Source organism: Alligator sinensis, unplaced genomic scaffold (assembly GCF_000455745.1).
Source record: "Alligator sinensis unplaced genomic scaffold, ASM45574v1 scaffold165_2, whole genome shotgun sequence".
NCBI lineage: Eukaryota > Metazoa > Chordata > Crocodylia > Alligatoridae > Alligator > Alligator sinensis.
The window spans coordinates 2,924,646-2,940,889 of record NW_005841965.1 but is presented as its reverse complement, the minus strand read 5'-3'; the positions used below and the strand labels follow the sequence as shown (position 1 = coordinate 2,940,889).

Genomic DNA, 16,244 nt, shown 5'->3' with positions numbered 1-16,244 from the left:
GAATGGAGTACAGGTACAAGCCTTAAGTATCTCAAGGTAGCTTTAAAATGTTGTGTACTATTGAGTCTTGAAGGGTTTTACCTAGCATGGTTTTTTTTGGAAAAAAAATCAAGTTTAACTTTTTTTGATAAGAATCTTCCTGAATGTGAAACCTTAGCTGAAAACTGAAGTGTATGTTACTTATTTCGCTAAACGCTTTGAAAACTCTCTATCTTAGAGTAAAACGTATTTTATTCAGGTGATAGCCACAATAAAAATTTGTTTTTTCCACATCTTTCCTTTCAGTGTGATCCTGCAGGCTGTTTGATAGAACTGACGACACAGCTCACCATAGTCATGGCTGGCAAACAGATTTGGGGAAACATACAAGAGGCCATTGTACCGTAAGTGATTCCCTGCATTGAGATAGTTTTATATTTCAACTGTTTTACAGAAAGGGTGGTGAACAGTGTTACTTTTCTCAGCTTCTTGAGTGTGTAGCAGAAAGCCCCCTTTTCCTTTTGCCTGCATTTGCTCTCCCCTCTTTGGATACATTTCTCTTCTTCTACCTTTTCTTCCTTCCTCTTTCTTTCAGTATAAGATAAGAAATTGTGTTTTAAAGTTTGTATGTGTGCATTTTGTATCTCCCCTTGTATTTTGGTATTTTTATCTATTTGTGTGCCATGGCATTAGTCTTGTAGCTTATATTTTATACTCCTCACCTTTCAACTAAATGTGTTTAGTTTCAGAAGTAAGTTATACATTGTAACAATGTTAACAAGGGCAGGAATCAAACTGTCACTTCCCTGTATCAGGCGGGCCCCTGAAAGAGCGAGTGAATCAGTGATTGAATGTGTAACACAGTAGCAGGCAGCGATTAACACCTAGGAAAACCACAGATCAACCAACAGAAGAAATCAATAGTAGCAACCGGGAATACTCTAAACGTCACTGTTCAACGGCTAGAAGCCCTGGTCTGAGTTAATCAACGCCGGGGACCAACTTTTGGGCTGAATATCTCCAGATCGACCGCTCCCAGAGCCCTATTCAAAATTCATCAACGGACTCCCAAACCTGCACGTACATACGGACGACCCCTGGGGCTGACAGATGCCATCCGGTAGCCACTGAGGGGGAAGTCCCACGAGGGTCAACAACCCCTGAATTGGGCAATCCTGAAAACTGAGGAGTCACCGAAGTCTGCCAAGGATAGATAAAAAGCAGTGAAAAGTGACCCTCAGCAGCACCCTCTTGATCTCCAACTTGACCAACACCCGACCGGTCCAGCCAGAAGGACCAGCTGGCGACCCCCTTCTGGAGGATAACATCACGCTGAAAGAAGCCTCGACAGCAGACTCCAGCACCTGTGGGATAGGTATACCTGACTCTTGTAGCTCGCTACTGTGTGTGTGCATGTGTGTGTGTGTGTGTGTGTGTGTGTGGGGACCAGCCCCAAGGTTTATGAATTAACTTCATTAAAATGTTTCAATCCGCCTAATAAACCAGAATTTTAAGGATCCTGAGTTGGACATTTGTAGCCAACAAGTGAAATAAGTTAACTGCAGAGGTTCGGAAAAAGCAGATTTGATTTTTAGAATTTTTTTCACAAAAACCAGGTTTGTGAAAGCGTGTCTTTGGGTGGGTCAGATTCCTTTGGGGAAAGGGGTACTTTATTTCCGCCTTTCATTCATTGTTCCCTTTCTCCATGTACATACAGCTGGATTTGGAATTGGTGGGGGCGCCAGAGAGCTAGATGTAATCCAGAAAATTTATATAGTCGCTGGGAGCAGGACCATGATCTTCAGCGTTTTGGACACTTGGGACTATTCTATGAATATCTAGAAATGGGTAAGCTAAAAATAACAGCTTTGTACTAATAGGTACAAGAAGAAAGCTTTCTTTTTGGATATTAAAAGTTGGCACAACTTCTAATTTGTCTTGTAGACAAAGAATGATATAGGGTGCCAATGGGTCAGCACTATAAACTGAGGTGCCTTGTCATTATTTAATGCAATGTCATTTCTGTCCATGAACTTCCACTCCAAGGAATAATTGTTTCTCTCTTCTTTGGAGGGTGGATCTGCTGCCCTCATTGCATCTCTCTGTTGTGCATTCCACTCATGTTCTCAAGCACAATTTCCACTGAAGTCAGTGGAAAATTTGATGATGAAGCATGTGCCAAATATGCTGTAAGAATCTGCACTGCAGATATGAGATCCACAGGGAGGATCAGAGGGAAAGCACTTGGTTTTTGATCTGTAATACTTTGTGCTCTGATGCAACCCAGCCAACCACCAGAGGGAGCATGAGTTAACTAGCAAGTGCTGTTTCTAAGGTTATCCAGACATGATTGATTGAGGGTGTTCACAAACAGCTGAATAACTAAAAACAAAAATTGATGTTATATTGAGTCCAGAAAACACTGGGGGGTAGTGGGGGAGGGAGTCAATATTTGTCAAATAAAAGGGTAGAGTCTGTTGAATGGCTATCCCCTTTTTAATGCTACTTCTAAGCTGTATGTAGAAACCCTATTTGTATACATTGCTGTGTTGTTTGGAACCATCTGCTTATACTTTGTCCATGCAGCTGTTTCACCCAAGGCGTTGATTATATCAGGGTACAAACCAAGCATATTTGGGTTTGTTCAGTACATAGATAGGAAACATGCAGGATTAAAAAAAAATCAGTATCTGCTCATAATGGATCAGACAGTAAAGATCCATGGGGCAGTAAAGATCTATGTAATGGCTAATATTACAAGTGAACCCATGAAGAATAGTAGCAAATATTCAACATATTCCCGATGAGGAAGAAATAAAATTAAAAGGGTTAGTTTATGAAACAGTTGTTTGAAATTGAAAAGCAGGAGGGCCAGCAAAAAAAGTCATAGATTGGTGGAAGTCTGGTCCCTTGTGTGTTCATCCTCTGGTCTCTCTCTCTCTCTTTCTCCCTTTCTTACACACACGCGCACACACATACTCTTCTTTCTCAAGAGAATATATATGTTATACAGTTATTAGCATTCTTAAATGATAAAAAAGTTTATGTGAGTATATTCCACTGGAGTTACTTTTTAATTTGATAGTATTATTTTGAATGTTCTGCTGTCTGAACATCATGAAGAGTTAGCTTGAAGATAAGATTTCCAATCCAACCTTCAAACCAACTGTTGTATGTTTTCTTCTTTGTATGCAGTCATTCAGTTTGGATTTATTACACTCTTTGTGGCCTCCTTCCCTCTGGCTCCCCTTCTTGCTCTGATGAATAATATATTGGAGATTCGAGTGGATTCCTGGAAGCTGACCACTCAGTTCCGGAGGCCTGTTGCTTCCAAAGCCCACAGTATAGGAGTTTGGCAAGAAATTCTGAATGGGATGGCGGTGTTGTCTGTTGTTACTAATGTAAGTAAACTTGTTGAGTCCATTTTATATTTCAGCTGCTTTCCAATCTTTATATTTCCATGAGCTGTGGCTTCTGCCCCTGTTGTTTCTGCTTCTGAGCAGAGCGACCAAACCATTTGGATAGCAGTGCTACCAATATATTGATATGTTGCTCTTCAACTCAATTTCCTAGGATCAGAATAATTTATTCCTTTCTCTTTCTAATGTCTGACAAATACAGGAAAAGGTCATTAATTTAAATATCAAATAGTTAAAAGTATTGCATTGAAGCTATTATCACTCCTCAGCCAAAATGATAGGTTTTTGTATGCTTTACAGTACAGATAATTTGAAATATGGCAACTTTGAAATTCAAAGCCATTTTCTGGTCCCTTGGACCACAAACCCTTGAAGACATTCAAGTTTGGTGCATTTGGGGACAAGCAGGGGGACAGTTGGCAGTTTATTCAGAAGTTGGTATTTGGAATCAAATATGGCGATTTATTTGAAAGTCAATATTTTTTTGGTCCCCTACATTTTGAATTAACAAGGTTTTCTTTCGAGTCCTCCAAATTTAGTTCAAATAAAGCTTTGAACATAAGAATATAAGAAGATTCCACACTGCGTCCTTCCAAGAATCCTTCTAGTCCAGTCTTCTGGACTCACAGAGGCATATAGTAGATGCTAAGGGGAAGAATATATATTCAGGACCCATTCAGAAAGATTTTGCACTTCCCTTGAAACTTCCAGCATTCAGAGGCCCAAAAGGTTCTCCTTATTTGGATCTTACACCCCTAACTAGCAGTCTTACCACTCAGTGATAGATATTCCCTACCTGAATTTGTCCATCCTCTTTTGAACCCATTGAAATGATCAGCATCTACAACTCTTGTGGCAAGGAGTTCTGTGAGATAATTACATGTGAAAAATAACTAATTTTACTTGCTTTAAACCCGCTATCTGTTTTGTGCCCCTTAGTTCTAGTAATTTAGGAGATAACAGCAAAATCCCTGTTTACTTTCTCCATGCCATTCATCATTTTATAGACCGCAGCCATTTTTTTGTCTAAGCTGAAAAGTTTTAGCCTATTGAATCTGTCCTCCTACAGAACTCTCCTTATACCTCGGATCATCTGTGTTGCCCTTCTCTGCACCTTTTTTATCTTTATTATATCAGCCTTTGGGAGGTGGGGGGGCGGGGAACAGAACTGTGGGCATGACATGGATTTATACAGCAAGACATTTTCTGTTTTATTTTCAATTCCATACTAAGAATGTTAGGAATTATTATTTGCCTTTTTGACCACTGCTGAACATTAAACTGATGCTTTTACAGAATTAGCCACAATAAGTTCCAGGATCTCTTTCTTGAACATATCATCGTTGGTAATCTAACTGTATACTGGAAAGTATAGGAATTGTAAATATGGATTATTTCTGTCAGTTGAATGGTGTTTCTGCCTATTGTTTATAATATCCACAATTTAGGAATTCTCTTATATCATTACCTGGTTCTGGGTGTCCAGGTAACAGCAGTGGCTAAGGATACTTTTCACAAACTGTTTCATATAGTGTCTGAAATCTTCAATATTACTTTGATTGGACTGCCTAACAAAATCCCATTTCATAGCAAAGGAAAATATTCAGCAGAATCCACACACGCAAATCTTAGACACCAAACCTCCACTTAACTGGTGCCTAAACTCCATGTGCATCTCGTTCTGTTTCTGGGCATGCCCTGAAATTACTCTGTTCAGCTCAACTCCTAGCTCATGTTTAACTCAAGATCCACAATTATTCCTCCTCCTGAGAACCTTAAGCCTGTATTTTAGATTAGACTTCACACAAAATGTGATGACAGCTGCTGCTTTTATTGAAGTGTAGTTGAAAGAGGTGGTTCTCTCCTCCTCCCTCTCCCCACCCACCCTGCTCACCTGCCATTCATTCAGTAGGTCAGTGTCTAAAGCACTCCTCCATGACACAAGATCTGGGTTAAAGTTCTTCCTCTGCCTGAAGAGATTTGAAGGTGCATTTTCCACTTCTCAGGAGATTGCCTTTACCACCATGCTAGAAGTGGTTATTTATTACTTATTGATTGAAATTACTTAGATTTTAATGCTACCCTCCACAAGCTTCAACATAGAAATCCTTTTGTGAAACTAATCCTATATCATGGCTTGTTTGATACTATCTAAAGTTTTGTATTTTTTTTCCCCGTAGGCTTTCATTGTAGCCTTCACATCAGATATGATCCCTCGTTTAGTATACTACTATGCCTACTCTCCAAATGCAAACTCGCCTATGTCTGGATACATTAATAACAGTCTGTCTGTATTCAGAGTCTCAAGTTTTTCTGTAAAACCTAAAGATCAAGGGGACATTGATTTTTGCAGGTTTGTGGCGATTTTTCTTGTTATATTTTATACACAGTTCCCCAAACAGATTATTCAAATCTAGGTAAAACAGATGGCCCTAAATCCCGCCTTCTAAGAGCTACCATACACTTTAGCTTGCAAATTGTTCAAGTCATGGTTGTCAAATTTGTTTGGCCCCACAAGCTGAATCCAGACTGTGGTGGCTTCCTGAGGACTGAATCATCCACAAGCAGAAGCAGTAAGCCCCCTGGCTGCCAGATCTGCAGTTTCAGAATGACTCCAGAGCTCAGGGCATTAACACCACTGCCGTTCCCCTCACATTTCTCTTACTACCTATTATAATGACCAGGACTAATTGAAAATCTCAGTTTCAGTGGTGGGTAAACAGGAGGCAGAGGAGATGGCTGGCATTGACTCCATAGGTTCTAGAGTCATGCTGAAACAGCAAACCCAGTAACCACAACAGCTTAGCACGTGCCTCTGCAGGGGCTCTGGCAGTCCCACAAGCCACATGGCCCATCTCTGAGTTAAATCTATCCCAAGGGTCATCTGTTTGACACCCCAGATTTAAGTGATCCCACTAGCAAGCAAAAACCACAGATGCTTTATTGCTTGTATCAAAGGGAGTCTAAGCTTGTAACACAGGAAAGGGTGTGAAAAAAGTTGTGTAACATAAAAAGCAATACACAGGAGGGCCTAACAGCATAACTTAAAACAGCCCACTTTAGTAATATTTTCCAGAAATCAGTCCAAAGGTGTTTAGCCCAGTCTGAGGAATCCTGATTTTCACTGTTTATCACCACCTCTGCTATGGTTTCTACAAATAATTTGTGGTCTATATACTGTTCATAAGCAGTTTGGTTGCCGTTGTTCAAAATTCCAGCTCTGCTGGTTAGTTTTTAATGAACATGCAAGTGTTTTTAGTTCCAGATTGGATGAACTAAAACTGTTACAATCCAGTTTAGGATGAATGGAGTTTGGGGCTTCTTTGCAGCAGTTCGGTATTCAAGAAAAGAGATAGAGATGATGGACTTATTGAGCAAATCCCAACATGCAGGTGTGTGTGCTTGCTGTGGCAAAAATAGTAGTGACACAAATTTGTGCTGTTCCTTCTTTGCTGCAGTAAACACCCCTGCACATGGCATTTGGTTTGGGGCAATTTGCACTGTTTAGTGGAAACTGCTGTTTCCCCACTCCTCCTGGCTCCCGCCATGCTGGAGGAACCGGGGGACAACTAAAGCAATGGAGATGCTCTGGCTGGCAGCCAGACTTCTTCCTTAATTTAGTGTAATTTATGAGGCACAATGGGACCATGTCCAGACAAGTATGTCCATGCGGTATGTGGCACCGCAAACCCATCTGTGCTGCCACACACTGCACATTCAGGTATTCCCTGCGCTGCTACTTTGCAGCATGAGGGGGTTTTTAACCCTGGGAGATCCCAGGGTCAAAAAACCCACACAGAAGAAAAGCAGAATGGTGCACGTGGCAGCAGTTCACACCACCCAAAACCAGAGCCTGGCTGGCCAGCTGCCCACCAGGCTCCCAGCTGCACAAGCACCATAGTTGCAGCTTCCCCGGCCCTCAGGAGCCCAGGTAAGACTTCTGGGGCCATCACAGTTGCTGGCCCAGCCTTGCCTACTCCACCCGGGTAACCGGCTTCACACCAGTGTGTGTGTAGCACAGGCATTTCCCAGGGACAAGTAGCAGCGGCATTTCGGGAACTAAACGTCTGCACTTGTCTGGACGTGACCTGGGAGACTAACTCCTTCATAAATGTAAGCTTTCAGAGGTGACACCCCACTTTGTTGGAGGCAGATAGCACAGCCAGGCTTGAAAGAGGACTAGACAGATTAATGGATGATAGATCTATTAATAGCTGTTGAACAGAAAAGTTGTAAATGTTTCCTCTAGTACACTGGTTCCCAACCTTGGGTTGCGACCCAAATGAGGGTCACAGGGGCAATGCTGGTGGCACCTCACATAAAGGATGAGCTGCGCCGTGTGCCGGGAGCTCCCCCACCCCCGCCACCACAGTCCACTCCCAGCAGCGGGTTGCAGCAAAAAAAGTTTGGGAACCACTGCTCTAGCATCTCTAAAACAATGATGGATTCCAGGGAGGGTAATGAATAAGGGTTATATTACTCCAGATATACTTCTCAAGTTTAAAGCATCCGCTCCTGCTACTGTTGGAGACAGGATACTCTGCTAGGTTGAAGTAGTACTCTGCATAGATCTAACTCCTGTTATAGAGACAGGGAGTTCTGTCTACCCAACCATATATACTTCAGATAAAAAAAATTAATAAGGCCATGAAAATAGTACACTTTGCTAGAGAGCAACACTGTTCTGTACCCTATCATACTGGAGTATTGTATTGTGTTTTAGAAAAGACTCTAGTATTCCCTTCTGGCCATTTCTCTGGGATAGCTGGCCTTCTTTACAGAAGGGCTGAATTATCATCTGGTATAAATTGGTATAGATGTTACCTTTTACAATGGCAGAAGAAATTTATATCCATAAAGGTTGTGGGCTCTGCTCAGTCTTACTACATGTAACTGACTTAGACTCCTAAAATGTCCTTGACCATCAGTGGGAATTCAGCCTCCAAATATCTGTCACTTTTGAAAAACTGAGATGTAGGCTGCAACTGAGAAGGAACAATGCTCAGGGAATTATACCTCAATGGTACAGGTTTTAGGCTTGAGAGGGAGTTTCAGAGACATCCATGGCAAAAGAAAATTTGATGCGAGAAAGTTATACTGAAAAAAAAGGACACAGAAATTATGACTCAAGACAGAGATCTGATAGTCCAGGTGTTTTTTGTCCTGCCGTAGATATTAATGCTGAACACACATTCCTGCCTACCCACCCAGTGAGCCCTTCATCTGTGAAACAGAAAAAATCTGTCAACTTCCATTGTCATATTCAGCATTTTTCCATTTGCTGCATGCTGCGTTCCATCACTCTGTGCCACTTTACTTTACACCACCTGAAAACAATAGTAGAACAAATTTTGATTCCCACACATCTCCAGTCATCTTCTGTTGCTATGAATGAGGCTGTCTAACCATGGATAGAAAAGTTACAGAGCCAACCTTTTCCTGCAAAGGTAAACGAATCACTTAAAACAAGGTCAAAAGGTTCTTTAAATGACAGCTGTATTTTCATGTAAATGTCACTGAGCTTGTTGCTTGTCTCAGACTGAATATACCATTTCACCTTTACATTTATTTATAACTAACAGGTACAGAGACTATCGATATCCACCAGACCATGAGCTGCAATATTCACATACAATGCAGTTTTGGCACATTCTTGCTGCCAAAATGGCCTTTATCATTATTATGGAGGTATGTGCTATAAAATCTCTTGAATTAACACATTTTAGATTCTGCATATAGCTGCTAATGTTCTATGAAAGTTAAACAGAGCTAATGAAGAGACAAGATATTTTCTTATGATATATTCTTAAATAACATAGTGTCAGATGTACAAAATAAAGGCTAAAAGTCCTTAATCAGAGAAAACACCCTTAGAAGTTGAGAGACTTTAGGGTTTCGTCCAAAGAGTTAAAAACTCTTTTATGCAAATAGATAAAAAGTTAAATGTAGGGCCTGGTGATTCAGTTGGTTCATTCCCATTGATTTCTTTAGAGAACTGCATGTGAGAGGACTGTAATGTTAGACTCTAAATATGTTTTAAAGTGATGCACAGTAGATAAAAATACTTAATATCAATTAGGCTTTTGCTGGATATGGATGGATATGAGGAATTATAATGGGTTTTATCCTTGTTCTTCCATTCCTATTGTGATGCTGTTATCCTAATGTCAGTTTTCAAACGCTGAGTGGCATCAGCAAAGGGTGGGAAAACTCCAAGGAACTACCCAGAGACAGAAAAAGGTCCTGGTGATTCAGAAGGTGACATTCTTCCTCCTAAGCTTGTAACTTATCACTGCATTTTGAGTTTGCTGCTGCTGTATAAATGGAAGGATGTTTTGACATGTTTATACTTGTAAACTACTCAAATAAAGAACAGAGCCAGCATTGCTAAAATTGCTATTGTTTCCTGTTCTAGGAGAGCCAGATTAAAAATGTGTCCCTCTATCCTTAATTCCTCCCTGTGTATGGAATTTGTTTATACTTCCTTCCTTCTCACTTTCCCTTGCCTCCTTCTTTACAGCATGTTGTGTTCATCGTCAAATTCTTCGTCGCCTGGATGATTCCCGATGTCCCAGCAGATGTGACAGCCCGAATAAAACGTGAAAAGTTCATAACACAAAAAATCCTACATGAGTATGAACTCAATAAGCTAAAGGAGAAGCTGTGCCAAGGGAAGGCGTATCAAGGCATGGAAAAGGAATTCATTGCCACAGAAGGGAAAGTCGAGTTATCTCAGGCAATGTAGCTGCCTGGAGGAGCTGCCTGTTGGATTTTAACCCTTGAAACACTGGGCCTTATTTATCTGTGATCTGCTCAGTATGCAGCATGTTGAAAGCCATACACTAGTTTTAACCCTTTGCTTTCAGTCCAAAGATTTTAAAGGCATAGCTTACTGAGCATCATAGGCTTGGTAAGTGCTGTTTCTTGATGCCTGTGTCATGATTCTTAGAGGCCACAGCTTTCTATCTACTTGTAGTGCTGAATATTGGTTAAATCACATATCAAGAAAATCCTATAACATAGACCTCCAGTCCAGGGAATGTTGCCACCCTCTAGAGGTCTTAGATACCAGAGGGTCATGGCTGCCTTGCCTTCCTTATATTGGAAGAGGCTCCAGCTGGATCCCAAGTAAATGGAAGGCATTATAGTGGGAGGGGGTTTTTGTGAAAAATACTGCAAATTGTACCATAGCATTGCAAGTTAATTAGTTAACATATGTGGTATGTGGTAGGATGAGTGTTTTTTGGATCTGCTATGTGAACAATACCTTACAAAGTATTTGTTCACAAGTTTGCAACTTTTATGCATTTTGAGGGGAACATATTTTTACAAACATATTTAACCTAATTCTGCTTGGGATTATTTTAAGACCCAGAACTCAAATAACACCAGCTAGTGAAGAAAAATAAAGCACTTTAATTTATTGTCATAAATAGTTCTCTGCAACTGAAGAGTTCCTCACAATGCTTACAATGCAAATTTGTGGAGTAAGCTTCTTTTATAGTCTAACAACAAGTTGTTTTAATTAAAAAAAAACCCTAAGCTGTTAAATCTCAACTTTGCATTATATCATTAGAAAAAAAGTACATACTTACTGCAGGGCTGGCCCTTCAATTAGTTTCTGACTCTGCACATATCTGAGAGAGTGACAGCAAAGGGCTAAAATGGTTTGAAACTTCCTAGTTAGGGTTTCTGTACTGGACGCAACCATCAGACTGTGACTTTTGAATAGAACCCAAAACTGAGAAGCAGGGCTGTCATACTGATTGATTCACGTATGCCTTTGTGTTTGTAGGTGAATGTGATTGTACAGAGGTAGGGTAAGTATTCTTGATATTTAAAGAATGCCAAGTAATGTACATTGATGTCTCTTGTCATTTTACTAGGAACCTTGGACTTTTTTGTTGTTTTTATTGTTATTAGTTTGTTTTTAATATGCCAAGCAGAAATCTTTTCTGTTCTGTCATGGGGCAATTCCATATAATATACCCTTTGTCAGTTACTTGTGCAAGTTACCTGCAAGCTAGTTATGAGCACTGCCCATGGTATATATCGTTTAGAGCAATTACAAGTATTTTTATGTTTTTACTGCAATTTTATACACATATCAACCCTCCAGTGCTTAGTGCCTTGTTTATATGCATTTGACACAAGATGTGAAAATGATAGCCATGTGACTAGGTGTTAGAACATATTTTTAAAGTGAACTTGCAGGCATTGAGTAATGAACCTACACACAAAAATGGACAGGGTGGCTGATCAGTGGCCATCTCTGTGAGCTTCAGTTTGTCAGCACTATGCAAACAAGCAGAAAGGAATGCAGAGTAATGGCGAGGTGAAGGAGAAATGGACTTGATGACTTCTCACACATGGAACCATGCTAGATAAATATTTGAGATTTTAATATATTTGCACTTATAAAGCTATACTTCCGTGCAAGTATTGAAACAAGAAAGGAAAAAAAAAGAAAAGAACAGCTACACTACAATTAACTGAACATATCATTCAGCTTCTGTCCCAGGTTTGGAATCAGGATCTGGACTTCAAGGCTCTCAGACATTCTTGGGCTATGTCTGCATATCAGCCAAAGAACTCATTGTTCACTAAATCCACAAGTTTTGCTTTCCATTTTTCATATGAGAAAAGAAAATGTGTGAATTAGGAAAATAAGAAATACCTGGCTCAACATTTACCAATGGAAATTTCTAGTGATAAAATGTCTACCTCTGATGAGCATCATTTGATTCTGCTACCAGCCAGGAAGGTTAAGCCAATGTACATCTCTCTCAGTAAGCAAGCAATGCTTGTTTTAAGGAGGAGAGTGGCAGCTATACTATAGTTGACTGAATACAATACTTGGCTTCCTTCCCAGGCTTGGACTTCAGGGCCCTGCCTTCTTAGGCTGTGTACAGATGTTCAGTTTCTATTAGGAGAATTTCCATTCTCCTAATAGAAAACTGACATGTGTAGATGTTTAAACCTCTTCTCCCAGAGCAAATATGGCCATACCAGGAGACTGAATGTCTGCACACTTTTCCCACAGCTTAACTTCTTTAGGGGACCAGAAGGAATAGAGCTAGAGGAAAGGCTCCTGTGCCTTCCCAAGACTGGGGTCACTAGTCTGGAAAAGGTATGGGACCAGAGATAACCTTAAAGGTGAACTTGAGTGGTGCCCCCTACCCCTCCACACAGCAGCAAGTGGGCAGGGGTGCAGGGCAGAGGCTGGTGGGGAGGTGGAGCCATCCCTTCACTGCCCAGTCTGGCTCCCACTGAGCAGTGGCTGGAGGTGGGGGTTAGGCTGGGCAATACAGGTGGCTGTGGGAGCCAAACTGCGCCTGCCTACCTGCCTCTGCCTGCAGCAGTGCCGCTGACTTGGAGTGTGGGTGCTGGTGTGTGTGTGTGGTGCCCCCCTGTGCACAGTGCCCTGGGCAGTTGCCCACCCTAAAGGCTGGTTCTGCATGGGAGATAGCTGCTTCCTCCTGTCCTATAGACTGGGAGGAGAAGGAAGAGCAGCCACCAGCTGCTCCCCACCTACTTGTTACACCCAAGTTCCTCGTGTGAGAAGCAGGCAGGGGCTTTCCCACATCGCTCCCTCTGCTTGCTGCCGAGTACCAGGAGCCAAGTGCAGGGAGTGCTACCCCTTGCCTGCTTCCCTCTGCCCCTCTCTGTAGGGGCAGCAATTGAAAAGCCAGAGTGCCGGCAGCCAAGATTGCAAGGCTGCCTCTCAGCCGTGACGGCTTCCTCTTGCCCCCACTTATTGCTCAGGTGAGCAGTGGGAGTAGCAATTTAAAAGCTAGAGGTGCTGGGAGTTTGGACTGGGCAAAGCATCTGCACATCTGCCTCCTGGCCACAACAACTTTTCAGTTGCCACCCCTACTGCACAGCTGACCCAGAGCAGTATGAAGCAAGGCAGGCTGCCATGTCACTGCACCAAGGCTCCTGGTGCCTTCTTATGGTTAACTGAGTAACACCCCCCTGCCTCCCTGTACTCCTCCAGGTCAGCCTGAAGCAGCACAAATTACAGGGGCTATTCTTCTTTAGGGGAGAACCAAAAGAGGTCCCACCACAGGAGAGCGGTGGGATGCATGGGCATTTTCCCAGGATGGGAAACAGCCCAGCTGTTTGTGGAAGCTACTCCTTTTCAGCAGCTTCCAACTGGCACTTGACAGCCTGCCCCTTCCCCTTCCCTCTAAGTGCCCCCTGGCTGGACAGCTTGCCTGTGAAACTCTTCAGCCATGTCTGTACTTCTTTGGCTTCTGGGCTATTTTTCTACAAGAGGAAATTTCTTCTGGTAGAATGAACATCTGTACACAGCCGTAGTTATATAACATTGGCATCCATATTTGTCATTAGCTGAAATCTCTCTGTAACATTCACATCATTTTGAAATATAGGCCTGACTTATTATAGGTGTTCATGGCTAAGATTACTTTGCTGCTTACATAGTGTACAGTGCAATAAACCAGATATATTACAATCACTGTAAATTCACACAGTACCAAAACACAAATGATACAAGCACTGTGCTGTTTTTCACAAATATGCTATAAATCAAATGCACAGTTTTCATATTTGTTTTCATATTTAAATTATTTTCATATTTCTGTTACTAAATATTAGCCAGTGGCAAAGAATGAAGTAGTAAGGCAAAAGAAACAGAGAAATGTTATCATGGTACAGGATGCACAAAAGGTGCCCTTAATGTGAAAAGCCAAATTTGAGACTGTAGCCTCAGATGTTGTGTACTTGAAGATTAAAAAGAATGTCATTTTTTTTCCAGGTCTGACAGTACGTCTTAGTTTTTCACACTTGAAGAAGATCTGAATGGTGTAGTTACACTGACAATGGATAATGCTATTTTAATACGCAGGAGGGTAAAGAGAGAAGTAACTTAAAGGTTAGGGTGGAATACTAGCAAGTCTCTGGAATTTTAAATAATGGAAAAATGAATTTGTTTTAGCAGCTGGCCCCAATTCTTAACTTCTCTCCATTTGTCTAAGCACCCTCAATGTGTGACTTGATATTATAGCATGTATATTTATATACATGCCATATAGCACACATTAAAAAAAGAAACTGTGGTGCTCAACATATTTAAATATATGCATACTTGTATTTTTTTAGCATCACTAAACAACTGTTTTGCAAAACAATGGCAAATTGTCATGCTATTACCACTTAAAGTCAAATAAAAGAAAAGGTCCATCTAATGAAACTATTTGCCTTTCCCTTTTTTTAGTGGCTAAGCACTATTTTCACAAACAAATCTTTATTAGTAAGAGTACAGTTGTACAGGTTCATATTATTTATACATTTTCTGAAAAGTATGGCAAAATAAAAGCCAAAACAAGATTTTTCAGGTATTAAGTTATCTGAATATTTGGTTTTGGTCAAAAATTAAATACTGAGCATACAAAATATACTATAAATGTATAAAAGTATGCATTTTTTTAAAGTGTCCTTTAACCAAAGTGAAACTTGTTTGCTGATGCACCTATTGTAACTTTAGACACTAGTAGATTGCATCAATGAAGTAATGCAAGATGTTGATGACTGGCTTTTAAAATGTAAGCAGTAATGATCAGGGATTTTTTTTCCAATTTAAATATAGTATTTTTACTATAGATATATTTATTGAGGATATAAGTATGCTACAGCAAAACATTATACATGATTTTCTTGAAGATTTTATTACTGTACTTTTACTTTTTTATGTAAATGTTCAATAATACTGTCAGTTTCAGCCAGCTGGAGAAAATGACACAGAAGGAGTAGGAAAAAACAGATATTTTTGTTTACTGTACTGTATGTCTTGCTTGTTTTGATCCCCCTGTACCGTCATGTAAACAGACTGGCATTTTTGTCTGTTAAAGTATGATGCTGATGTATAAGATATACTAATCCTGGGATAATTTTTTAAACATTGCATTCAGCTAACCTATATGTACATTTAACAAGGTTTAAAATATGTTGGTGAATAAAGCAGTGTTTATTTTTTAATTCTGCTGTTCACTTCCTTGTGAAATCATATTCCCTTTCATAAAATCCAGAGTATCTGTAGTTAAGGAGTTCAAGCTTGTTTGTAGTTCCTCATGGAAAAGCATATAGTGTATTTTTGTTTCAGAAGAATTGATCATTAATTAGGGATTGCCTCAATTTTAATTTATAGTACACTATATTTAGATACAGAATAGGTGCTAACAATTGATATTTTAAAATAGATTTGACTTCAGTCCTTTTAATATGTGATTTCCTCTAAAAAAGGGTGAGGTAGACCCTAACTCACTTGAAAAATCTAATGCAAAATCCCATGATGGAGCAGTTTTTTTATCATAATAATGGTTCTTATTAAGCCAGTTACAAGATCAGTTCTTTCCCCTCAGATGCATATGGGTTTGCAATTTACTGTGACCTAAAAACTGTATATTATACCCAGAGTAGGGTTATCCCTAAGTGTTCTTCATGTCTTCTCCTTCCCAGAACTGCAGCTGGGTGAAGCAGTGATATATTCCATGTTAATATAACTTCATTTATGGGACAAACAAATAAGACTATACACAGCCTGTCATCTAAGGCTAGCTATATTTTCCTTTTGTTTCTAAAAGAAAACCTCTTCTGAATCCAGTAACTTGAGGCAATTTCCTCACTTGCCTTCTGGTCCCAGAATCTCTCTCACATACAGACATCACAAATAGAAACATTTGGCATTTACCATTTTAGGAGTACTTTAATTAAAATACTGGATCCAATTCTGTTATTGGTTACAACTGTACAACCCCCACGTTACCCCTGCTGGACAAATGCACCTTTGCTACATTTCAGAGGTGTCAAAGATATAGCCTGCAG

General features: G+C 40.3%; 1 protein-coding gene across 8 annotated transcripts in view; it reads left to right on the top strand.

The window, feature by feature from the left end:
* The window catches only part of ANO5 (anoctamin 5), a 102,806-nt gene extending 87,917 nt beyond the window's left edge, over window positions 1-14,889 (top strand). For all 8 annotated transcript variants that reach the window (XM_025200375.1, XM_014518549.2, XM_006020710.3 and 5 more), the window contains 6 exons: window positions 286-383; window positions 1,697-1,827; window positions 3,175-3,380; window positions 5,579-5,751; window positions 8,981-9,086; window positions 9,919-14,889. In XM_025200375.1, coding sequence (XP_025056160.1) covers window positions 286-383; window positions 1,697-1,827; window positions 3,175-3,380; window positions 5,579-5,751; window positions 8,981-9,086; window positions 9,919-10,143 — 939 coding nt within the window. In that variant the 3' untranslated portion in view covers window positions 10,144-14,889. The remainder of the gene's footprint in view (window positions 1-285; window positions 384-1,696; window positions 1,828-3,174; window positions 3,381-5,578; window positions 5,752-8,980; window positions 9,087-9,918) is intronic.
* Window positions 14,890-16,244: the final 1,355 nt, after the last annotated feature.